Source organism: Hirundo rustica, chromosome 26 (genome assembly GCF_015227805.2).
Source record: "Hirundo rustica isolate bHirRus1 chromosome 26, bHirRus1.pri.v3, whole genome shotgun sequence".
In the NCBI taxonomy this organism is placed as follows: Eukaryota; Metazoa; Chordata; class Aves; order Passeriformes; family Hirundinidae; genus Hirundo; species Hirundo rustica.
In genome coordinates, this window is record NC_053475.1 from 2,828,037 (window position 1) to 2,852,615 (window position 24,579).

General features: G+C 42.2%; 1 protein-coding gene across 14 annotated transcripts in view; it reads left to right on the forward strand.

The window, feature by feature from the left end:
- MYO9B (myosin IXB) overlaps positions 1-24,579 on the forward strand; it is a 42,184-nt gene that overhangs the window by 3,937 nt on the left and 13,668 nt on the right. For 7 of the 14 annotated variants that reach the window (XM_040086576.1, XM_040086588.1, XM_040086580.1 and 4 more), the window contains exons 2-21: positions 1,306-1,414; positions 4,018-4,911; positions 12,125-12,219; positions 13,423-13,485; positions 13,610-13,709; positions 13,850-13,950; positions 14,155-14,284; positions 14,748-14,837; positions 15,081-15,197; positions 15,486-15,620; positions 17,474-17,595; positions 18,168-18,309; positions 18,546-18,741; positions 20,050-20,125; positions 20,525-20,614; positions 21,653-21,763; positions 22,820-22,859; positions 23,318-23,440; positions 23,869-23,949; positions 24,140-24,250. In XM_040086576.1, coding sequence (XP_039942510.1) covers positions 4,075-4,911; positions 12,125-12,219; positions 13,423-13,485; positions 13,610-13,709; positions 13,850-13,950; positions 14,155-14,284; positions 14,748-14,837; positions 15,081-15,197; positions 15,486-15,620; positions 17,474-17,595; positions 18,168-18,309; positions 18,546-18,741; positions 20,050-20,125; positions 20,525-20,614; positions 21,653-21,763; positions 22,820-22,859; positions 23,318-23,440; positions 23,869-23,949; positions 24,140-24,250 — 2,760 coding nt within the window. In that variant the 5' untranslated portion in view covers positions 1,306-1,414; positions 4,018-4,074. Of the gene's footprint in view, positions 1-819; positions 862-1,305; positions 1,415-4,017; positions 4,912-12,124; positions 12,220-13,422; positions 13,486-13,609; positions 13,710-13,849; positions 13,951-14,154; positions 14,285-14,747; positions 14,838-15,080; positions 15,198-15,485; positions 15,621-17,473; positions 17,596-18,167; positions 18,310-18,545; positions 18,742-20,049; positions 20,126-20,524; positions 20,615-21,652; positions 21,764-22,819; positions 22,860-23,317; positions 23,441-23,868; positions 23,950-24,139; positions 24,251-24,579 lie in introns of those variants that run through there. The other 7 variants (XM_040086582.2, XM_040086584.1, XM_040086594.2 and 4 more) reach the window with 5 other exon arrangements.

A 24,579-nucleotide genomic window follows, 5' to 3' on the forward strand; every position in this document is an offset into this window, starting at 1 on the left:
ATTGGGGCAAAACTCTCTGCTGGAGTTCTACTCTGTTACCAAGTGGACACTGTTAGCTTTAGTGCCTGTTAAAAAATTAATTGGCTTAATGGAGTCTAGAAAACCCTTATAAAATACCGTCAAAATTACCGTCTAGAATTGGAATTTTCTGGTTTTGTTACTAAAATTGTCTGAGCAAAAAGTAAAGTTACAGGTTTGTTTTTTTTTTCCTCTTCCATATATTGAAAAGGGATTTCTTTTAAGAAAGGGTATTGAAAGAACTTGAGGTAACTGCAGCATTTCCATCTCCAGGCAGAACCCAGCAGTGGTGGTTGGCCTGCAGGGTTTGCATGCTGACCTGTATGGTTTCAGTATTACCTTCTTTCTTGTATTTCTCCTTTTACTCCCAGTATTCTCTGCATCTGAATTCAGGCTTGTGCTTCCTTGATGAGCCAAATCCCACTGAATAAATATTTCAATTGCTTAAGAATTGTCTAAATAATTGGCGATCGTAAAATGAGAAGGAATCATTGCAATCATCTCTTCAGCCTGCTCTTGACATAAACAAGTTGGTGGTACCTAATTAACTCTTCTAATTATAAGGCAACTTGCTTACTGGGGACTGGCTGATTTTCTAAAGAAGTTTGGCAGCCGGGCCTCATTGGTGTCAGTTAAGTTTTTGCAGTGCAGTTTAACCTTCTGGTGATGTTTATATCTTATGTTTGCCTGAGTTTGTTTAGCTGAATTCCAGCCTGTGCCTTGTGCTGTGGCTTTGTCCTCCAGCCTGGTGATTGCACCCAAGTGCAGGTCCTGTGCAAGGACTGCCACTGATAACAGTGTCCTCTGTGTGCTCCTCGCAGACAAAACTTGCAGAGTTTGCCTGTAAGGAGGGTATTTTCTAACAGATTTGGGTTTGTTCTTGTTGTTGCTGCACTTAGCTCCTTAATTGAAATATGAATTTATTCTAGATGCTGTATTGGTCCTGTATCTTCTGAGTAATGCCTAACAAAATATTAACATATGTTTATCTGGAGATTGCATTCACTGTCATGCCTGTGGTACTGTGGTAGAATACTGTGTTGAAATAATTCTTTGCTATACAAACCTATTTCAGAATAGCCCCTCTTCCATCCCTCTGATATAGATTGGTTCTTGGATAAAGTTGAAGTTTTATATATCTGTAAACTCAGCTGAAATTTGTCTAGCAGTTGTTTTCTTGTTCCTGTATTACTGAACTATATAATTGATTTAACCTCTTGCTCACTTGCTGCCTTTTCAATCTCTCTATGATATGTTCTTTATCAGTAACTCTTTTCTTTCTTTTAGAACCATCATGAAAATGTTTACTTGGATGGCAGGAATCCATCTTCACTAGGAACTCATCCTCCAATTGCTTGAAGATACCTGTCCTTAGTTGAATACTGGGACTCATTAGGTAACCAATTTATAATCTGTCCAGTGAATGTTCTTTTACTTTTATGTTCTAATTTGTGGCTTGAAAAATTGTTTAGAGGTCAGTCTCTTTCAGAGCAAAATAAAATCAATTAATAAATTTGATATCCTTTCTAAGAAAATCACAAGTAGTAGGGTACCAGCAGGTTTTCCTCAAACCTTTGCAATATCTGGACATTCTCAGATGGAAACATTGAATTTTTCAGTTGTACATGTGTGAGCAGACCCTACTGGCTCTAATGGCCTTGGATTTGTCACTTGTACAGACGCAGCAGCTGCACTCTGATTTTCCCTTTGGAAAGTGTGAGCTGGGATCTTGAGCAATGTCTCAAATTTTGGTGGCTGACATGAGACAAGGTTAGGAAATGTGTGTTAGTAAAGTCTCAGGTCAGTGCTGAGGTTCAGCTCTTCTGTGTTGGCCAAAAGCTGGTGCAACGTTTTTTAGGGAGCTGTTTTGGCCAAAATGCTTACTGAGGGGACTTCCTCTAACTCAGCAGACTGTGTGTCTGAAACTAATTGCTGGGGGTGAAAAAAGGAAGTCTGCAAAAGGCTGTGTCCCTTGAACTGGCTCTGTAGCTGGAGAGGAAAATGGTCACTGTTGTTTTATTTTTCTGTCAGTGCTCAGATAGATCTTCCCTACGAGCAGCAGTCTGTTGTACATTCTACTTTGTGCCAAGGTTTGAGCTTTTATATATTAAGAATGCTTAACACTTGCTTAATTACTTCAACGGTGCTTCAGACTTCTTTCCTGGTCAGTGATAATTACAGGAAATGGAGAGGGCACTTGGTGCTCACTGCTCCAGCCTTTTGAATGGCCAGGTTTTTGGAGCCAGCCCTCCTTAATGAATGGAGAATGGCATTTAATGGGGAAAAACATTCTTGGGTGGATCATACAGTTTGATCAGAGATGTGCTGTGGTTTGTCTTGCCATCTGTGGCTTATTCAGCCTTCCTTTAGATGAGTAGCCACTACAAATGACCCAGCTTGTGTGGCAGTGTCTGCTGTAAGCTCTCTGCAGAGTCCCTGAGAGCACAGCTCCCTCCTCGGAGGCTGTTCATGAGCCACAGCGATGTCATATGTTTTGTGAAGTGATTCATTACTTGCACTGGAAGTGGCAGCTAAAAGCCTCCAACTCTTACTGATTTTAATTTGAAGTGATTACTCTCTGTGGCCTTGTGCAAGTTCCTGTGCAGTTGTTTAGTGGCAAAAAGTAACTTCTTTGGCATTTCTCTGCCTCTTTCCTCTTTTTTCTTTCTTTTTTTTTTTTTTTTTTTTAATGTATTTGGCATGTCAGTGTATAATTAGAACACTTTGTTCTTGAAACAAAAATTGAACTGCTTGCTATTCTCAGTATGAAGCTTTCCAGACTGCTGAAACAAAGGGGTACTTTATTATCCTTCTCCTTTTAGTACCCCTTGATAAGCCAAGGAACTGTGGAGCTAAAGCAACGTGGGCAAAGTTAGTCCTGGTGACCTTGGAGCACCAAACTGCACATGAGAGGAAAATCACCGGGGAAGGCACAGATGGCAACGGGGTCTAGAGACTTTTAACTTGGCAGTGAGGAAGAGGTTTGCTTCCGAGGTTGTTGGTAGGCTGGAGTTTCTGGCCTGCCCCAAGGCTGAAGGGAGGAAAAAGCAATTGCAATGACTGATTTTGGAGATGTGTGAATGAGGTTCCTGACCCAGTGAGGAAGGAGTTGATGTGAGGGGTATAAAGGCTTGTGAATGAAGTGGGTTATTTAGGATCTTGTTTACTGCTGAGCAGTAATTGCAATAAGACTTGACTTTGTTGCCTAAGATGGAAGATAAAAGTCATGCTCAAACCCTGTGTAGCAAGGATGTGGTTCACTCAAGTGGAATGAGCAGTCTCCTGGCTGTGTAAATGACTGTGCTGAAGAAATCCCTGTGGTGTGTTAGAGGGATCCCAGGTGTGTTGGTGTCTGCTGCAGGCAGCTGGGGGCTCTGCTTCCTGTAAGATCAGTGGGGTAGGTGCTGTACCTGTCTTGTACCTCTCATGGAAAGAACTTAGGGAAAATAAGGGGGGGAAAGTTGGTCTCAGTGTCAGAACCATTTTCTTCCTTGTGTCTGGTTGCGCTGATTCTTCTTCCATAGCTCATGGCTGCTCTAAACTGTCACTGCTGAATTAAGAAGTGACCAAACCCTGTTTCTTCCTCAAGCAGCTGGTGCAGCTTAAAGGAAGAGTTTCTGTGGGAGGGTGGATAAATGTTTATGTGGACCAGGTCAAGGAAAGCATCTGGACTAAAACTAACTGGGGAAACAAGGAAGTTTTAGTTTGGACATTGATTCTGGTTTGTATTGCTTTGGCTGGATGAATTCTTGTGTGCTGTGACAGGGACGAAGGGGTGGCATGGGAATAGAAGGAAAAATGAGAGGAGGCTGGGTGCTGTGGCAGCTCTCCTCTCATAGGATATCCCAAACAGGCTGTTAGAAATAATATCACTGATAGCAAATTATTAAAGAACAAATGCACTGTGTAATAACTATTCTCATCCTGCAGATAATAACACCTGTTGTACACACTTTTTAACACCTGAGTTTTAAATTTTTCTTTCTTTGTTTTTTCCAGACAATGGGCACTGCATATTAAGCAGGGGTGGAAGACTGAAGCCCATCTGGGGACAGAATGAGTTTAAAAGATGCTGACAGTGCAGTTTGCCAGGCAAAGGCAGCCTATAATCTTCATATTTACCCCCAGCTCTCAACAGAAAGCGCTCCCTGCTGCAAAGTGACAGCAACCAAGGACAGTACGTCATCAGATGTCATCAAGGATGTGATTAATATCTTAAACTTGGACGTCTCCAAGCATTATGTGCTCGTGGAGGTGAAAGAATCAGGTGGAGAAGAATGGGTGCTTGACATAAACGATTCTCCCGTGCACAGGGTTTTGCTTTGGCCTCGGCGCGCTCAGGACGAGCACCCACAGAAGGATGGGTACTACTTCCTCCTGCAGGAAAGGAACTCTGACGGCACCATCAAGTACATGCAGATGCAGCTGCTCTCCAAGGAGACGGATGCCCGGCGCTTGGTGGAGAGGGGTTTTCTGCCCTGGCACCACGAGGACTTCGATGACCTTTGCAATCTGCCCAACCTGACGGAGGCAACGCTCCTCGAGAATCTCAAGTGCCGCTTCCTAAAGCACAGAATCTACACTTACGCAGGAAGTATCCTGATTGCAATTAACCCCTTCAAGTTCCTGCCCATTTATAACCCCAAGTATGTCAAGATGTATGAGAACCATCAGCTCGGGAAGTTGGAGCCTCATATTTTTGCCATTGCCGATGTGGCCTATCACACAATGCTTAAAAAACACGTTAATCAGTGCATCGTTATATCAGGTGAAAGTGGCTCTGGGAAAACCCAGAGCACAAACTTCTTAATTCACTGCCTCACGGCACTGAGCCAGAAAGGGTACGCCAGTGGTGTGGAGAGAACCATTCTGGGAGCTGGACCAGTTCTGGAGGTAAATTCATGCTCAAGTTGCCTTCTGTGCAAATTATTTTTTAAAAACTTCAAATGACTGCTGTTGAATGCTGCTTTTGAGTCACCTACCTGGTTTAGGCTTAAAATGTCACTGGTTTAGGCTTGTCACTTGGTGTAGGTTTAAATGTCACTGGGCTGCAGTGGTGCTTGGCAGCGTTACCCGACTGCTTCTAATTTATTTTCCTTATTATGTTCACTTGACTTCCTGTTGCTTGTAATTTGTATATGACTTAACTTTGCACCACTGAACACCGATAATCTGGGGCAGAGTTTACCTGTGTTTTCCATCTGAAAGTTTTGATGCCGTTTGAGTCAAACCATAAGCAAATTTTTCATGAACATCGTTCCACTGAAACATCAACTGCTTGGTGTGATCCTGCCTTTGTGTGTGAGCACTTTACCAAACTCACTTTTTGAGGGAGTTATTTCTGCAGCTGTTTGTGGAAGAGAGCAAGATTTTTAGTAGGGGAGAAAGTGGGGTCTGTTTTGGCTTTTAATTATTACAGCATTTCCAACAGAAAGCAAAACTAAACATGTGAGAAAAGGAGGGGGTACAGCTGGCCCTGTATTAGGTAATGTCAGGATAAACTTAAACTGATCTGTTAGGCCCTTTTACTCTCTTAAAGGAAAAACTCTGGAAATGTGGATGGATGTGTAATGCTCACCCTTAACAAAATCTTCAACAGCAAAGAGCTTGAATGCCGCCATTGTCATTTTTAGATTTAGTTTCAAATGTAGTAACACCTTCATAAAAAAAGTTCAAGCTTTTTTTTTAAAGCTCTTCTGAAAAAAAATGAGGAATATATGCAAGTTCTTTTTTGTGTTGCCTTCAGCTGCTTGAAAGAAGAAGTAAAATTGAGGCTTGTTGGTTGCTGGAGTTCAAGTTTGCAGTTCTAAACAGAAAACAGGAAGGGGTCACAGTGGAAAGCCCTGTTTGATCAGCTGATCTCTCTGACTTTGATAAATTTAAGTGTTTCATATCCTCGTCTACAGAGCTGGTACAGCTGTGTCAAACCAGACAGATTTAATGTTCTGTGTGCCGCTTTGTTTGCTGAGTGACAAATGCATGTATTCCCGGGCTCAGAACTAAAATTCATTACTTTGTTGGAGTCACAGGCTGTTGTGTAAATCTGGGCACGTTCATAAAGAGATATTTGTGTTTTTCCATGCTAAGACTGGTTGTCTTAAGTACCACAATTTCTTCAGGTTTCCACGGAGCATTTAGTAATACTTTTCACGAGGAAAACAGTCTTTCAGAATTGAATAGGTGTTCCTGTACATTCAGTGTGCGTTAAAAAGGTAGGCTTAGAACATAAGAGGTAAAATCCAGTTATCCTGCTTTGATGCATCAGGGTTGATTCAGCTGACAGTGAAGCTTCCATGTTCCCCGATTTCAGTCACTAAGCATAATTTAAAAAAGAAAAGTCAACTCTTGGTCCTGGGGAGGGATGCACAGAAAGCTTAGGTTGCTTTGTGGAAGTTAAACTGACTGCAGGCTCCTCTTAGAGCTGCTCACTTCTAAATCCATCCATGGTGACTCATTTGGGGTTTTTACTGAAGGGAACTAAAGTGCTGCAAGGAAATTTTTCTTAAATGGATGTTTCTGGGGATTTTTTGCACAAACAGTTCTGCAGTGTGCCCAGTCTACCTGAGAATGTTCTTTCTAACTTTGAAGTTTTATTCTGAATCTTCATCAAAGTTGAAAATGTACTCTCGACTAAAAACTTCCATGATGTAGAAGTGAGTTGCATTCTGGGTCAGAACTTCCTCATTTTAGTGATCTCTTATTTTTCTGCTACCTAAGTAAAACGAGGCTGTTTGTAGGCTGACCTTCTATAAAAGTTCAAGGGGTTAAAGCAGCTGTTTCCAGCTCAGAGGGGTGAAATGATTTTATCTTTTCATGCTGAAGGAATTGGAAACATTTCTTAATGAATCCCACTTCTGGGTTGGCTGATTAATCTGAGTTCAAATCTCCCAACAGTTTGCAGATAAACTATTGTTAATATTTTTGCTCCTTGATTACAGTTTCTAGACTGAAGAACGGAGTTACAGCTGGACCATGAAAGATTTGATGTTAAATGTTGCTTGATGTTTCCTCCTTAAACATCTGAGAGAGCAAAGCCCTGATGCTGAGACAGTGTAGTTAAAAATTAACCGTGGTATCAGCACAACTGCTGTCACATGGGCTGTGAGAGGAGAGTGGTCATGGGGCAGCTCTGAGCCTCAGACGCTTCCTGCTCCATCCCAGCCCCGGTTTGAGCTGTTTGAAAGGTTCCTTGTAGGGGAGCTCCTAAGCAGAGATCAATTGTGATTATTCTGATTGTGTTTGGCACTGCTTTTGTAGCCTTTGAGAGAAGAAGGATCAGGAAGGGAGGCTGCTTCCATGGACAGTGGTGCCTAAAGCTGAGCTTTGTGCTGGTCTTTAACAGTTCAGGGACATTCAGTTGCCTTTCCTATATAGGAATTGCTCTCAGGTTATGGTTTGTTGTTTTCTTTTTTGTTTTAGCTGTATCTCCAGGCTAAGGGAGTGAAGATGCTCTTCATCTCTAGTGAAGAGCAGTTTCTTGGAAACTGGTGGGAAGATAAATATAAGCTCTGTTTTATAAGATACTCCTGACTTTTTCAACCTTTTCTAAATTTAGTAATTAAAATATAGTTCCCCGACTTGAAGCTTTGCCTTCTTGTGTTGACTAAGTTCAAGTTACTTATGATTGAAATCCTTAGAAGGAATTTACACTCGGGAAATATTTGGGTCAAATTTGGAATAGCGAATCAAACCTTGGGGAACTATTATTTTGGTCAAATTGGGAATGATGAATCAAACCTTTGTTTATTTGTACAGTCTCAAACAAGACAATTAAACCTTTCCATACACACTGAAGAAGTTTCCAATGAATTTATATTTTCCTTTCACCAGGGGAAAAAGCTTAACTGCAAATTTCAGCTATAAAATGCACAGTGTGCTATCTAAGACTCTGAATTTATTTTGGAAACTTAAAGTTAACTTATTCTCCAATCCAGTTAATATAGTAAAGTGGCAAAAAATTGAGTTAGGGGATGGGAGCATGTGGTGAGAGAACAGAGGGAATGGGAACTTTGTTTTCTGGCAGCAGCGCTTTCCTTGGCTTTCTGTCTGTTGTTAAATTGTAACCCTCAGTGTCCCCTGTTTATTACAGAATTTCAGTTACTTTTTGAGTGTGCTGAAAGTTCGTGTCCCTCTGAAATGGGAGCTGAGGACAGTTGGGACAGATGAAAATATTTGGGATGTCATAATTCTTCATGTGTTATTTTGAAAATCATTGGTTATTCCCATTTAGATGTGTTCTTCATTTCTCAATGATGCTGAACCAGTCTTTGGAAATAATTAAGGCCAAATAAAATGGAAATTCCAACAGGAAGCTTTTATTAATCTGTCTTCTAAAGAAGAATTATTATTGACAGCACAATCAGGCGCAGAGGGATCAGATTTTCTAGAACACGCCATATTTAAAAACTTTTAAAATGTAATCATAGCAAGTTTTATGCTTTACAATTCTGTTCTAGAAGAGCAGAACAATTTGCTGCCAGCTCTGTTTCCCTCATGGCTGGCCCACTGTGCTCATGGCCTTGGGATGAGATGGGCTGAAGCTGAGTGGAGCTTCACCCCGGTTTTCATTTCTATTTGCCATCAAAGCAAATAGCAGTGGGTGTAGCCAGCCCTTTTCCAGGGAAGGTGCTTGTTTTGAGGCCATTATCTGCCCGGGTTTGCTTTAAGAATTGTAATCCAAGGAGGAATGGAATTTCTTTTACCATTTGCTTGCATGGCACTGGTTTTTCTGGTAGAAGTGTGATGTAGCCTGCTTTTCCCTGCTGCACACACCTCTTGGGGAAAAACCACCTTGTTCTTCATTCAGTCCTGCCGCGGGGATTGCTTGGAGTTCCCAGGACATCCCCCAGCAGGAGGAGTTGCAGAATTACCCTGAGCACTGCAATTTCCTCTTGATGAGTGGATACTTCACTGTTAAACCAGATTCAGCTCTGAAGGAGTCATTTCCTCTGCCAGGGTGTGGAATTTGAGTCTCCCCTGTCCTGTGGAACATCAGAAACTGGGTCTGTGTGCAGTGGTGGTTCTGCCATGGAGCTGAGTGGTTCACATAAAACTCCCAAGAGGTTTTTCAGATTTTGGCAATTCTTACGAAACAAATGAGATTTTTGTTGTGTTCCTGATGCACTTTCTGGTGGCATTTGCGTGGGGATTGGGGTGTTGTTGTTTTTTGGGTTTTTTTTAACAAATAAAAGGAGAATTTGGTGATTTTCTGCACACTTTTATATCTATTCCCGTTGTAAGAGTTTTAAGTGTCAGGCTCCAGTTTCTGCCTCTTGCATTCCAAGGTAAGAGGATGGGTTGAATGACTTCCTGCCTCCCAGAATAGGCTATCCCAGCTCTGATTCCTGCTGCCATTGCTCTATTTTTGACTCACGCTGTTTTATACAGCCAGTGTTGTGCATTGGACTGATTTCGTTTTAGTTTTTTGATTTTGTTTGTCTTCTCATGGACTCACAAGGGAAAACTGTGAATGGGTTTGCTTACATAAAGGATTAATTATCTTTAGCTGAAGAGTTTTCTTGTTCCCTCAGATCTTCTGCATTTATTTTGTACTCTTCAAAGTATTTTGAAGAACGTGGTAACAGTCATTAAAGTTAAATGTTACCAAAAAAAAAAAAAAATTCCCACCCAAAATGTTGCCTGACTTAGAATGTTCTTTAAAAAGTTGTAGACGTTAAAGGCTTTTCTGAGGAAACCGATACATGAAAACTTTCCTAAAAACTGTTAATATTAGATCAGCTTTTAAGAATTTGCTGTATGCTTTGACAAAAATACCAGACACATGAGATCATAAGAGCCTTTAGTTTTAAACTGTATTCATTGCTTACATGAGTAATCACTAAGAAAAGTTTTTCAGGAAGCCTGAGTTATGGGATTTCTTAACTCTATAATGCCAAAAATATTTATTGATAAAAAATAATGTTGCAAATGTAGCTGTACTGTGGTTTGGCTTCTTGGATATAATTGGTGAACTGATAGTTCACTGGTGGCTTAGGTTGGAAAACTTCATAAAAATGTTTTTTTGGGATCATTTTGCAAGTCCATTACTCTGCAGTCTGGCAAAGTTCACTGCAGCAGGTTTCCCGAAGCCCAGAATGGGAAGTTGGATGGTGTTTTGCAGAGAGCAGGAGCTGAGCCACTGTCCTGGAGAGGAAGAGAGGTTTGATTTACTGACAATTCACTGTGCTGATGTCACAGGACTTTCACTGCTGGTTTGGCAACTGCAAGGAGCTGACCTGGATCTTATGCATCTACTAATGGGCACATGCATGCAAAATAGGCTCTAAAAAAAGGAAATCTGGGTGATACATCGGTGGATGAATGCTGCAAAGAGATATTGGTGGCTGGGCAATGCTTGCTTTGAAAAATCTGAGTGGGGATGCTGTGGGTGCTGTAACGTGTGGTGTGGTCTTGGAAAATCCAAAGCTGGAGCTGAGCCTCAGCCATCTGTGAGCACTTCTGGATACAAATCCTTTCCCTTCAGCCATCTGTGAGCACTTCTGGATACAAATCCTTTCCCTTCAGCCATCTGTAAGCACTTCTGGATACAAATCCTCTCCCTGCTGAAGCCTGTTGATTTTTCTGGAGTTGCATCACAGTTATTCTACACAGGAAAAGCTCCTTGAGCTTATTCCTTTAGGTCAGGAATAACAGTTGCCTGAAGAATTATGGATATTCTCCCAGTTTATAGGAAGTTTTTCAGATGCTCTGGATGCAGATAGTGTTGGAAATCTGCTTGTGGGAGAGCTTGGAGAACCTGGCCTGGAATTAGTAGCCCAAAAGTTCCAGTGCAGCACTGCTGAAACCCTTAAGGTACTTCAAAAAAAAAAAACAAAACCAGAAGAGAAGGGAAGACTTTCAGCATCCAGCTAATGATAATGACAGTGTTTTCTGTGGAAATGCCCCCTAACTGGATGTGTCCAGCTGCCTGGGTGTACACACAGCTCTGTGCTGTGTGCAGTGCCTTCACACATCCGTCATGCCCCGGATGTGGGAGTGAGTGTGGCCGTGTGTGTGGAGGAAGAGGTTACACAGCTCTGTGCCATCATTTCACAAATCATTTCACAAGGGTTCTGTATAAGCGAGGAGGATTTCCTAATGGAGGATTTCACTGCTTGGAGCTTTAAGAGGAAATATCTGTGGCAGGAGATGCTGGGATAGTCTACCCCAAGCAGGGCGTTTTTGCAAATAATTGCATTTTGCTGAGGTTTCCTTCTTTAGATGCTGTGTGGTAGAAGGGTGACAAGTTTCCCTTGCCCTTGGAACATATAGTTAAGAGTTGATAAAGACATTCCCAATAACTAACGGTACTGAATTTTTACATATAATAAGTTTCCTTTGTAGTCCTTAAGCATGGCTCATGCAGAGGATTTTGTGTTACGTGTGTATTAGCAGCTGTCAGAGGACTCAGGATCTGATAGAAGAATTAGAGATGCAGAGGTAGGGTTTGTGCCATATGTATTTTGTCTTTCCTAACACCTCATCATAAAACTCCATTTTTCAGTGTTGTGTAGCAGAGTGTAGCTGCCCAATGAGTTGTTCTGTAAACCAAAATTTTTCTGTTTGTCCTTTTCCTGGTTTTTTGAATACACAACTTTGAAAATTGCTGGGCTGACTTTATAAACGAGATATTAATGTTCTGTCTCTCTTGAAGAAAAGTTTAATGTGAATTTTTTTTCAGTGGTAGCAATAGATGGGGGAATAGGACGTGGTTTGTGACTTTTGTATGAAGAGATGATTCCGTGATGGTTGTGCTGTCTTCACCCTGCTGAATGTTTTGAGGTCCTAATTGCTATTGAATGAGGCTGATTTGCATTCTCTGCCTGTGGTTACCTGTCCTGTACTCCTGAAAATATCTAAAAGTGTTATTCCCTTCCCTCAATCACACAAATGCTACTGCATGGGTGAAATAATAAACACATAGAGTTCTATGAGGAGCATGGGGGCTTCCTAGGCTGCTTTTTTGGTTTGTGTGCTGCAGCTCCCTCAGTATTCTGATTTATTCTGGAAGCCAGTGGGAATCTGAACAATGAACAGAAGAGCTTGGGAAGCTGTGCGTTGACGTATTTAGTTTGATAGAAGATTAACTCATTTTGCTTTATTGCAGGCATTTGGAAATGCAAAAACAGCACATAATAATAACTCCAGTCGTTTTGGGAAGTTCATTCAAGTCAACTATTTGGAGAATGGTATTGTCCGGGGGTAAGTACGGGCTGAGCTGATTCTGGGGCTGATCTCTGTGCTTTTAGGAACTGGGAAGCCTCTGTTGCACATAAAATGCTGCCTTGTTGGAGCTCTGCTCTTGTGAGAATTGCTTGGTGCTGTGGAGTTTAAAATTCTGTAAACTGAGCTTTGGGGAATTGTCAGGTGATGCACAATACTCTGACTTTGCTGTACAGCTGGTTCAGGTTAAGAATCTGCTGCTGTATCTTTACCTTCATGCTAAATGAGGGTTTTTAACGTAACACCCCCTGCCCTCTCCATTTTGCATTTAAAAACAGAAGATCTCAATTTTTAATAGGAGTGAAGAGAAGTGAAATAGATTTGAGGAAGCCATTTCAAAGAAACAGCTTAAACATGAGAGAGATAAAGAAATCTCCCAAGTTACTTAATCAAATATGTGTGCTTATATCTGAAGGCCTTAAAACATGAGATATTTAATGCCTCCACTTGCTGGTTCTGAGGGACTGTGGAGTGTCATGAGCAATCCCTGACCTTTATGCTCCAGTGTTTCTTTTCTTTGGATTTCTTCTCATTTGCAGTAACATGAATGACTGGGAACTGCATGTGCCTTGAGAGTTATTCTGAACGAATTTAACATATTTTCAGACCCAGTCACACTAGCTCAGGCTGTTGGTACAATTTGAATACATTTGTTTTGTCTTCAGCCTGAGAAAAAGGTGCTCAGACTTTGTCCTCAATCATTGTACCCCTTGTCAAGGGCATGGAATTATTGTTTATCACTGTTTATCACTGACATAAAAACCCAGCAGATTTGTTGGGAGGAGAATCAGGCAGAAACCGGGGTAGTTTTGGGGTCTTCCCTTGGCACGCCTTATCAGGTAAGTGTTCATCTTCCAGGAGAACACTTTGTTACCACTCTGTGGGTCTTGTTTCTGGTGGCAATTTTCATCAGCGCCTTCCTTGCTTGGTCTGCCTGTTTTAAGTTACCTGCACTAAACCCAGGCACTGCAGGAAGGGGTTCCCTGGGTTTTTCTTTGTTCCAGCCACAATATAGGGCCGACTGAAATTCTTGGTTTAGATTTATGGTAGTGTCTAAGCTCTTCTCTTGCACATTTCAGTGCAGATCTCATTAATTGAGCTCTCTTGGCAGTTGGTGTCTAATGTTTTCTGAGGTGTTTTCTTTTTGCTCTCATGCTTATTGCATTTTCTGTGGTTCTTTAGGGCTGTGGTTGAAAAATACCTGCTTGAAAAATCTCGTCTGGTTTCTCAAGAAAAAGATGAAAGGTAAGAGAGAAATATAGTTTTCCAAGAGAGTTAAAATCAATGCAGCAGTTTAAGAGCACCTGAATTATATAGAATAAAAGAAAATCCACTGTATTTTCATGAGAGAAATGTATTGACTTTGCAGGAACTACCATGTCTTTTATTATTTGCTACTTGGAGTCAATGAGGAAGAGCGTAAAGAATTTCACCTCAAGCAACCTGAAGATTATTTCTACCTCAACCAGGTAATCTGTGATTTACCAATGCATTGATAAGGGTTGTCTGTGTGTTGTGTCAAAGATGAAAGGAAGGAGAATAGATTATACTGGCCTTTTTGTGATGTTTGAGTTTTGCTCTTTGCCTTTTTGTGGATTTCTCTTTGCAGCATAACTTGAAAATTGAAGATGGGGAAGATCTCCGACATGAATTTGAGAGATTAAAACAAGCCATGGAGATGGTTGGCTTCCTTTCAGCAACAAAGAAACAGTAAGTGGAATTCTGTAAGCTTTTGCTACTGGCAGTTATTGTTCATGAGTTGTAATGTGCAGTTGGGATCACACGTAGGGAATGAGGAGAGCTGAGTGTCTGAGAGCTCACAGACTAATCCTTGAGGCAGAATTAGGTCTGCTAACCTGCTATAATGAGCTCTCTTAAGAAAAATTCTGACATAATTCAATTTTTCTTCCTTAGGATCTTTTCAATACTTTCAGCTATTCTGTATTTGGGCAATGTCACATACAAGAAGAAGGCCACGGGCCGGGATGAAGGCTTGGACGTGGGACCTCCTGAAGTGTTGGACATTCTTTCCCAGCTGTTGAAAGTAGAGTATTTCTCTTCAGCATTAATGAGTGATCCACCTGTTTGTCATGTTCTACCCCAGCATTTTACTCTGATATCCCAACTGCTATATCTAAATCTCCTTTGTGATAGTGCCAGAAAATTCATCTTGTGGGAGGGGAAACGTGAAATTACTGGGATTATTGGGGTTAGAGATGGAATATAACCTATAGCATGGAAATAGAATTTGTTGACTCACCAATGACAGAGATGAGCAAGAATAGATTCGGTGTAGGTGTGTTCTTTGCCACCACAGGGGAACATCTGAATGAATGTAAACAGGATCATTTAAACAAGTTGTAGGACTTGTAAAGCTACTGATGGATGATAAATGTGGCTGTTGTCAAAGAGCTTCCCTGAAGAAGTTGTATGTCCACTGCTGCAGTCAAATAACTCATTGAGGAGCTTGATGGTGACAGCAGCTCTTGTTCTCTCTTGTTTTGAAGGTTAAACGGGAAATCTTGGTAGAAGTGCTAACAAAAAGAAAAACTGTGACTGCTAATGATAAGCTTATTTTGCCATATAGTCTCAATGAGGTGAGTAAAAGAGCACTTGTAGAGTGATTTTAAATAACTGAAACTTGCTTTTTTTGGATTAAAAAAGCTATTATGGAACACTTTCACATTTAGTGAGGGATGGTCGGAAAGGTAGAAGTTTGAATTAAAGGCAAACTGTGATTTTATTTGTCTCTGCTGGGGTTATAACCTGTGAGTGACACTGGTTTGAAAATAAAATGATTTTTTTTTTAAACAAACTTCTGAAGATTGTTTGATCTGCAGGCAATAACAGCTCGTGATTCCATGGCAAAGTCCTTGTACAGTGCTCTGTTTGATTGGATTGTTCTGCGGATCAATCATGCACTCCTTAACAAGAAGGACATGGAGGAATCTGTTACAGTAAGTCTCTCACAAAACCAAGTCTTTGCAGGCAGTTGTGGTTTTGGACCTAACAGTCATTGCTGGAGATGATGTGTTGTGATATCTGGGATAAATCTTGATATTTCTCAAGCCCATGGTAAATTTCCTGGTAATATTTGATATCTCTGTTTTCACAGTAGACAGAACTAACTATTAGATATTTAAAATCTTTCAGCACAGACTGCAGTGCTTTCTGGACTGTTTATCTTTTGGGGGTTGAGGCAGTGTATGACAGATTGGTAACTAGATTTCCACATCTTCTTTCAGTGTCTGTCCATTGGTGTACTTGATATTTTTGGATTTGAAGATTTTGAAACCAACAGTTTTGAGCAGTTCTGTATAAATTATGCAAATGAGCAACTTCAGTATTATTTCAATCAGCACATTTTCAAATTGGAGCAGGTAAGAAACAAGAGTGGCTGAAGTGAAACCTGTTTTTATGAAGTGTTTGTATTTATGCAAACTTAGGCTTTACTCTGCAAAACCCCATGGCATAATTGCTTGAATATTTCTGAAAGTCTTTACTTTTAATTTTTTTTTCTTTCACTATTGCTTGTTTTTGTACTAATGGGGTCTTTCTTCAGAGGGCTGGCACTAAGTTTCTGCTTGACTGCAAAAACTGAGATAACACTCAGGTGATCCCAGACAGAAGTCAGCTAAAACTGTGAACTTTGGTATTGGAAGTCTGTAGGTGAGGGGTTGGATTCAGGTGTTTTTGTTTTAATGGTTGGGAAACAGCTTCTCTTAATTTTATCAGTCTGAAGTATTTTATAACCAGTCTTTGCTGCTTCTCCCGCCCTACTGCATTTAGGGGGTACAACTGTGCTCTGCTCCTGGCAGTGGTTCTGGAACCCTGGTATTACTGGCATGTGTTGATTGACTTGTTTGCAGATGGTGTCATCTGACAGAGCTCTCTGAGCGCTGCAGGAGCCAACAGATCCTGTTCCTTCACTGGCTTTTGGAGGGAGTTTGCTCCAGACTTGCTTTTTCTCTGCTTTTCGCAGATGTGTGGTTCTCAGGTCACTCTGCTGAAAGGAGTCATTCTCCAGTATGTGGTACTTTGTCAACAACTTTAGGCAGGCATTTTAAAGAAAATAAAATTGCCAAACATCCCAACTTTGTGTGTAAACATGATGTTGAGGTCCCTGTTTTGTAACTTAGGACAGAATTGCCTATCCAGGCTGGCCAGAGTAAATAGTTACATTGTCTTCTTTTTTTTTTCCCTGATGCCATTTTTCCCAATAAGCTTAATCCTTGAATGACCCATTTCCTGTATCTCTTGCAGCCTGAGGGCCCTCAGGGAGATCTCTATATCTTTTTAAAGAAAGGCTTTTTTGTGTGTGGAAAATAGCATTTCAGTTCTGTAACACGGTGTGCACTGTGTTGGGCAGACTGAATTCCACCTACTTAAAAATAATGCGTTTATCATCATCATCATCCAGAGCATGAGAGGTGCTCTTTGTCCTTTGTTAAACATAAAACTTACTTAATTTTCTGTGTGATTCTTTTTTTTTTTTTAAACTTTATCATTCTTTTGCTTTATTACCTTATCATTAGCTTTTTCCTGTGGGTATTTACAGCATTAAGAAAATCTGGTATTTTGCTTCTGTATCTTAATGGGAAGCTTGTCTTGTGAAGCATTTGAGGGTTTGTGACTTCAGCAGAAGAGCTTCATGTTCTCTTGTCAGGGAGCTCCAAATGTCCTGAGTCTAAGCAGTATCCCTCGCTTCCTTAGGGAAGTTCTGGTGCTGATGTTGTGTAGGCCTTAATGCCTGTTTTGAAACTTCTCTTATTTCCTCTGACAGTGCAATATGAAAATTCTGGAACCTGATATTTAACTATTCTCATTACCCATAATACAGAAATTATAGAAGAGAAAATAGACTTGAGCTGCTCTGTGTCTGCCCAGTTTTACTGGGGTGCTGTGGATGTAATGTCTGACTCCGGGGTCATAGGCTGCTGACTGCTGGGAAGGCAGAGCACAGCAGAACATTCCTCTCACAGCTTTGGTTTGGAAATAGTTTTACCCCAAACAGACCCTGCAGAGTGACGTGCCTGAGGACCTTTGATCTGTGTCACTATGGCCTGTTCTTCTGTTCTGATTTATAAATCCTCCTTATTTTTGTCTCTGCTGCCTGAACTAACAAACTCCACTTGTCACAGATGTCCAAGGCTGTGTTTTAAGCACTTAAAGACCACAGGACATCAAAGGTCAGGGCACTGTACTGATAAGGGAATTTTCTTGATCTATACAGGAGGAATATAAGAGTGAAGGGATCACTTGGCACAATATTGACTATACTGATAACGTGGCCTGCATTCACTTAATCAGCAAGAAGCCCACTGGCCTCTTCTATCTTCTGGATGAAGAAAGCAAGTAAGCAACAAACATCTTCTGAAAAAACATGTGTGGCGGGGGGGAGGGAAGGACTGTGAAAGGGAACAGAAACACAGCCCTTGAAAAAGAAGAGGAATGTTGTGGGAAGCAAGGGGTTATTTATGACTATGATTTACACTGGAGTTTGCTTCCAATGACTCCAGTATGGTGGTAATATACATCGATGCTAAAATTGAACTTTGGCTTATGCAAACTTAGGAATTTCCGTGTCTGTGGCTTACCATGGGACTGCAATTAGAGCAAAATGCATGTCTCTAAGTCCTTGGAGCATTAAGTAGCAAGTGTGGTAAATAGTTAATGTGGTGCTAACTAAAGTTGGCTGGTGAAGCAGGAGGAAACATTGGCATGCACTTGAAACCTCAGAATATTCTGCTGTGTGTGGAGCTGCTTAGTTTGGGTCTAGAAATTGAGCCCACCTTTAAAATTCAATGCAGGTGTAGAGATCTTGGACAATTAATACTTTCCACAAGGATCAGTAAGTGTTCATTCTGTCACCCCAATAAATATACCTGTATTTGAGAAACAGCTCTTCTTTTGTCTTGTATTCCCAGTTTTCCACATGCCACCAACCAAACTCTACTGGCAAAATTCAAACAGCAGCATGAGGAGAACAAGTTCTTTGTCGGAACCCCAGTGATGGAGCCTGCTTTTATTATTCGCCACTTTGCTGGCAAAGTGAAATACCAGATCAAAGTACGTGGTAGAGCTGATGGGCACAAAAAAAAAAATTCCTTGCCTTTCTGGGAGTTTATTGTCAGGATGTAGAAAATTTGCTGGGAATGGGCTGGATCAGAAGGATTCTCAGAGGTACTTTGGGTTTGTTTTTTGGGCGGTGGTATGGACTGGAAGGTAACCCTCGCTATTATTCTGAATAAACAAAGCAGGGAGCTTTTTGCGAGGTGTTGTGGTTCCACGTGCCTGTTTTGCAGGATTTCAGGGAGAAAAACATGGACTACATGAGACCCGACATCGTGGCTCTGCTGCGCAGCAGCGACAGCGCCTTCGTGCGGGAGCTGATCGGGATGGACCCGGTGGCCGTGTTCCGCTGGGCCGTGCTGCGCGCCGCCATCCGAGCCATGGCCGTGTTCGCCCAGGCCGGCAGGGACAGGGCACAGAAAACAGCAGGTGGGGCTGGGATGGCAGGGACAGGGCACAGAAAGCAGCAGGTGTGGCAGGGATGGCAGAGACAGGGCACAGAAAACAGCAGGTGGGGCAGGGATGGCAGGGACAGGGCACAGAAAACAGCAGGGATGGCAGGGACAGGGCACAGAAAACAGCAGGGATGGCAGGGACAGGGCACAGAAACAGCAGGTGGGGCTGGGATGGCAGGGACAGGGCACAGAAAACAGCAGGTGGGGCTGGGGTGGCAGGGACAGGGCACAGAAAACAGCAGGTGGGGCTGGGATGGGGCACAGAAAACAGCAGGTGGGGCAGGGATGGCAGGGACAGGGCACAGAAAACAGCAGGTGGGGCTGGGGTGGCAGGGACAGGGCACAGAAAACAGCAGGTGGGGCAGGGACAGGGCACAGAAAACAGCAGGGATGGCAGGGACAGGGCACAGAAACAGCAGGTGGGGCTGGGATGGCAGGGACAGGGCACAGAAAACAGCAGGTGGGGCTGGGGTGGCAGGGACAGGGCACAGAAAACAGCAGGGATGGCAGGGACAGGGCACAGAAAACAGCAGGTGGGGCTGGGGATGGCAGGGATGGAACAGGGAATGACAGGTGGAGCACGTGAAAGTGCTGGTAGAGCTGGGAAAGAGCAGGTAGGGCATGGGCAAGTCCTGGTAGGGCTTGGGAAACTGCAGGTATTGCTTGGGAAACTGCAGATAGGGCTGGGAAACTTCAAGTAGTGCTCAAAAAGTGCAAGTAAGGCACGGGGAAGTGCATGTATGGCACGGGAAATGTGCAGGTATGGCACAGAAAACTGCTCTGAAAACATTTAATACTCTACAATTGTTCTGCTGGCAGAACCTCATCAACCTTTAGCATCTTTGGTGCTAAAGGCAAACTGAGTGTGGAAATGGTTTAATATTCACACGTGGAGGAGATTGTCACTGTTCCTACCTGAGGTCATTCAGCTTTCCTCCTCCAGACAGTGCAGCATTTCCAGCAGGCTGGGAGAGGCTTGAAGGCTATTTGTCAAAGTTGGGGGTGATAATTCTGGTATTCTCATCACTAGTTTTGATCTTCTTAGACCTCTGTGAAGTATCAAATGAGTATTCAGAATTAACTACTAAATTTGAGCAGCTGCAACTTCCTTTCTAGTAGAAGCGAGTTTGAGCAGCAAAGTACCGTAGCTTGATAAAGGACTGGATAAAAACTCCAGGCCCTTGGAGAGATAACTTTGCTTGCTAAAGTTGGTGGTTTGTTTGGGGAGTTTTGCCTGCTCATATCTTTGTCAAAATGCAATCTTTTGGTTATTTCCTAACAGGAGTGGTACGTCAAGGACCCAGAGTTCCCCTTGGAGAACTCCAGAGATCAAATACTCCAGTAGAAAAAGTTTATCGGTGAGAAACACATCCTTAACCCCTACAGGGAAAAGCTGAATTGCTGATTTGGATTTTCAAATACATCAAATCTCAACTAGGTCTTTCCACAAGGAAAGCAAGTTTTATTTCTTCTGTCTTGTTTTCTTTGGCCTTTTTAATACCATCAAAACAACACTCTAGCTTATTTTACGTAAGACCCAGTGCCACCACATGTTGGGGACAGCTTCAATTGCATTTACCACTGGGTTTTTGAGTTCTCTGTGGTTGGAATGTGCAGCTTTTAGCATTGTGTGCTCCTGTGCAGCCAGTCGGGGTCACTGAAGGGGGCAGAGGCAGGGCCATCTTACAGAGCTGTATCTCTATAGGGAGATTTGCCTTTCCATGGATATTTAGGCTTTGTACATGTTCCTTTTGCAGCCACTCAGTGCTCGATTTCTCATTTGATTGTTCTGAGGATTTCGATATAAATGCTTTTCAAGACATCATTTCTTTTTGTGAGAACAAGAAGTAAGTAGCCAAAGGCCTGAACTCCCAGGCCAGGGAGGCACATTTCCAGGGCACAGTGACTTTCTCAGTGTGCTCTGAGTGACAGTGAAGCCATGGAACACTTGAAGTGGTGACTTCATGCTGTTTCCTCATTACTGCATCCTGGACAGCCTCTGTCACTTGGGGAAACAAAGAACTAAATATCCAATTTGGGTGAAAGGATTGATCGCAGCTTACCAGATCTGTTTCCTTGGTATATCTTAAATCTTGATATTCAAAAAAAGTTCAGAGGTACCCAGGGAAGCAGCAACCTTGTGTAAGAATGTTGCTGCCTCTGTGAGCAGCTCAGACTGGGGAGAGCATCTAAGAGTCAGAAGTGATTCTTACACTTCTGTTATTTTTGGTTTGTGCCTCTCTGGAGAGTAAAGAAGGTAAGTTCTATGCCAGGGCACAGCACTTCACAAGCACAGTGCATGCTTGAGGGAATGGAACGTGCCATGAATTAAGGGCCATCCCAGGCTTACTTTGAAAACGTGAATAAGTTTGAAATGGAAATGAAACCCAAAATTTCTTCAAGTATCCCTCTAACAGCTTGTTTATAACTTACATTTCTGATGTAAGTCTCTTTAAGTAGCCTCATTTTAGTGGTCAAATCTCTCTGTAAAAATGTTTACTGTTGGCTATAAAGAATCTTAAATCTACCTGAAAAGGTTTCTTGGCTTAACCGGGAGGGCTCCCTGTTCATTAATTGCATTTTGCTAAATTTGCCTCCATTTCCCAAATTGATGACTCCAGAATTTACATTAAAAGGTAGAATCAGAGAGTAAGTTGAGTATGAGACCCTGGCAATTAAATTTTAGAGCACTGCTGGAGTAGAAAAAAATGCTGACTTGTCATCAAAATCATTCATGTTTAGGAAAAAGTAGCCTGGGATTGACCTGCTACATTTTGGAGCACACTTGGTGATAGAACCTTTTGGGGTTTTAACTCCTTTTTTCCCCCTCTCTCACGGCTGTGTATCTCTGTTTGCCACCTGTGTTTTGCTGTGGATCATTTTAGAGACATGCATGAACAAATCATCGCCAGTATTAAAGGACTGCCCTGGCAGGGTGATGATCCCTGTGAGCTGCTTCGGTCCCTCAGTCAGCTTCAACACCGCTCCCACCTCCTGTGAGTGCTCTGGGGATTGCTTTGAAAGTGCAACAAGAACCAGGCAGTTACTCCAGTCCCTAAAAATGATGCTTGTCCCAAATTTGTCTTTTTAAAAACACTAAACAAGTGAATTAAAAATAAAACGTCCCTTCTGCAAATAGGCTGTAGAGAGCACCTTGTTGCTTCATTGCAGTAGCTGAAAGTTAAACCTACTTCTCATGTGAACTTGCTTTAAAAACCGCAAGTAATGTAGTATGAACTTGTTGTTGCAAAATATTCAATAGTGAGATCTCCCTCAAAGTGTGAGAAATGTTTCCTGAAATTCAGGGTGCTGGTGCTGGATGTGTTCCTGGGTTTAGAGTCTTTACATCTGCAGTTCTGTGCGTGAGTAAGGAGATGAATCTGTGCTCTGCTGTGTAATAAGTAAATGTAAACTGGGTGGCTCAGAGCAGGAACCTGCCCTGTGTCACAGAGTTAACACGCACAGAACCAGCAGGATGTGAACTGCAGCCTTTTTTCTGGGAGCTTCCACTTCTTCACCTTGTGTGTGTGGATGAGAGCTGTGCCTGAGGTGTGTGTCCTGCTCAGACATTCCAGAGTTCCTGGTGCTGGGACATGCATTGTCCTCCTGGGAGCAGCTGGGTGCTTTCACAGAGGTTCTGGTGCCAGCAGCTGTAACTTCTGAATCAAATATTTTGATTTGATAGTGCCTTTGTGTTAAAATGAGTTTCATGACCATGCAGTTGCTAAAGAGAATAACTTACACTACAGTAGTGTGTCCAACAATGCAGTTTTTAATAGCTGTAACTTCAGGGGTAACGTTTCACTTTTGAAAACTTACAATACCTACTGAGTTTATTTAAGGGGGAAAAAAAAAAAGTTCTTGTTGCAGAGCAGTTTGCATTTCTTGCATTGATCACTTGTGAGATGTGCATGAACACACCCTGGTGCTGTTGTGCTCATTTGCTTCTGTCCTTCACCTTGCCTCATAAACTGCACCTACTTTTGGCTTGCTGAAATAATCAAAAACTGTGTATTTTTTTTTTTCTTAAATGATCTTTAATATTTCAACAGGAAAAGTAGAGGTGTCAAGCAAAAGCAGATCATTCCCAAGGTAATCAGAAAATTTAGATTCCTCTTGGGTTTGGGCTTTTTTCACACTGTGAATTTCATTTTGATTGACAGAACTCACTTCAGAATGGTTTTATAGCGTAGGAAAGTTGTGTTATTTATCCTGACAAGCTAAAGAATAGGTAAATGTTCACTTTAATAAGAATTGTTTATTAGACAGGTATGGAGATGCCATAAAAGTGAAGTCACTTCCGAATCAGGGAAGGCAAATGCAGTGATTATGTGATTCCCCTTGTTCACCTTACACTCTTGGGACAGAGCAGTGAACCAGTTTCACTCTTAAGAAATGTTTTTACCCAAAATAGAAATAATCATGAAAAGTACCATGCCATTGAATGTGGAACTTTGGCTAGCTGGTTTCATTCTGACTCACTTCAGACAAAAGATTTCCCTTTTAGTTGAAAGACTTGCACTTTGTTGATAATGAAAACTTTTTTGTAGAACTTGCTGGATTCCAAATCTCTGAAACTCATCATGAGCATGACCCTGCACGATCGGACTACGAAGTCCCTTTTGCACTTGCACAAGAAGAAGAAACCCCCCAGCATAAGTGCCCAGTTCCAGGTAGGTGACACACCTGAGGGACCAGGCCCTCCTGGGCTGATCTAGGCAGGTCTTGCTTGGAAAACCGAGTGGGATTTACTCTTCAGGTCTTTTTGAAGTGGGGTTTATTACCTGATTAAAGTCAGAGTACATTTTGAGATGCTGTTTATGCCATGAAATGTGTCAGTTCTCTGTACTGATCATGCTTGTATACAGATCTAGTGCTACTGTGAGAGCACGTTCAAACCTTGTTTTAAATTCTCTTGAGAAAAGCTGAAAGCAAATCCCACATACAGGCATGGACTGAGCAATGTGAAGGATCTGTTGGGATTTTGTATAGCCATGAGACCTGAAACAACCTGATTCCTGAAGCAGAAGCTGTCCTGCTGTCAAACACCACTCAAAATGCTGACACCTGAAGGAAAACTTTTGTGCCTGTTTCATTTCAGACTTCCCTTAACAAGCTGCTGGAGACACTGGGCAGAGCTGAGCCATTCTTCATCCGCTGCATCCGCTCCAACGCAGAGAAGGTGAGGCTGCCTGAGCTGAGCTGCCTGCTGAGATCCAGGGCACGAGCCTTGGAATCTCTTTATTTCACCTTGTTCACTATCACTCTGTGTGCAGGTGGAAGGTAACCAAGATGTGCAAAGAAATCTGCTGTGCCTACGACAGCAGCTGGGCTCCTCAGGCTCTCACTGGCTGTTTTCTGATGTTTTACAGAAGGAGATGCTCTTTGATGAGAGTTTGGTGCTGCAGCAGTTACGGTACACGGGCATGCTGGAAACTGTGCGCATCAGGAGGTCTGGCTACAGTGCCAAGTACACGTTCCAGGTACGGTGGGAACAAAGGGGATTGTGCTTTCAGGAATATCTGCTCTCTTTGGAAAACAGGTCTGGTGTCTCTTCACATGAGGCCCATGACCACTTGGGATGAGCTGTAAAAATGCACTCTGGTTTTGAGAGAGCCTGCCTGGCAAAAAGTTGTAGTTAAATTGTGGTGAATTTAACATCTGCCAGTAAATTCTCCCTGGTTACATGAAGGAAAACATTCTGAGTGCAGTCAGTCAGTGCTGCACCGTGCTGTCTCTGTGTGGGAATTGGTTTTCTCTAAAACACTCTGTGGAGGTTCAGAGATCACATCCAGGTGATCTATCCTGTTAA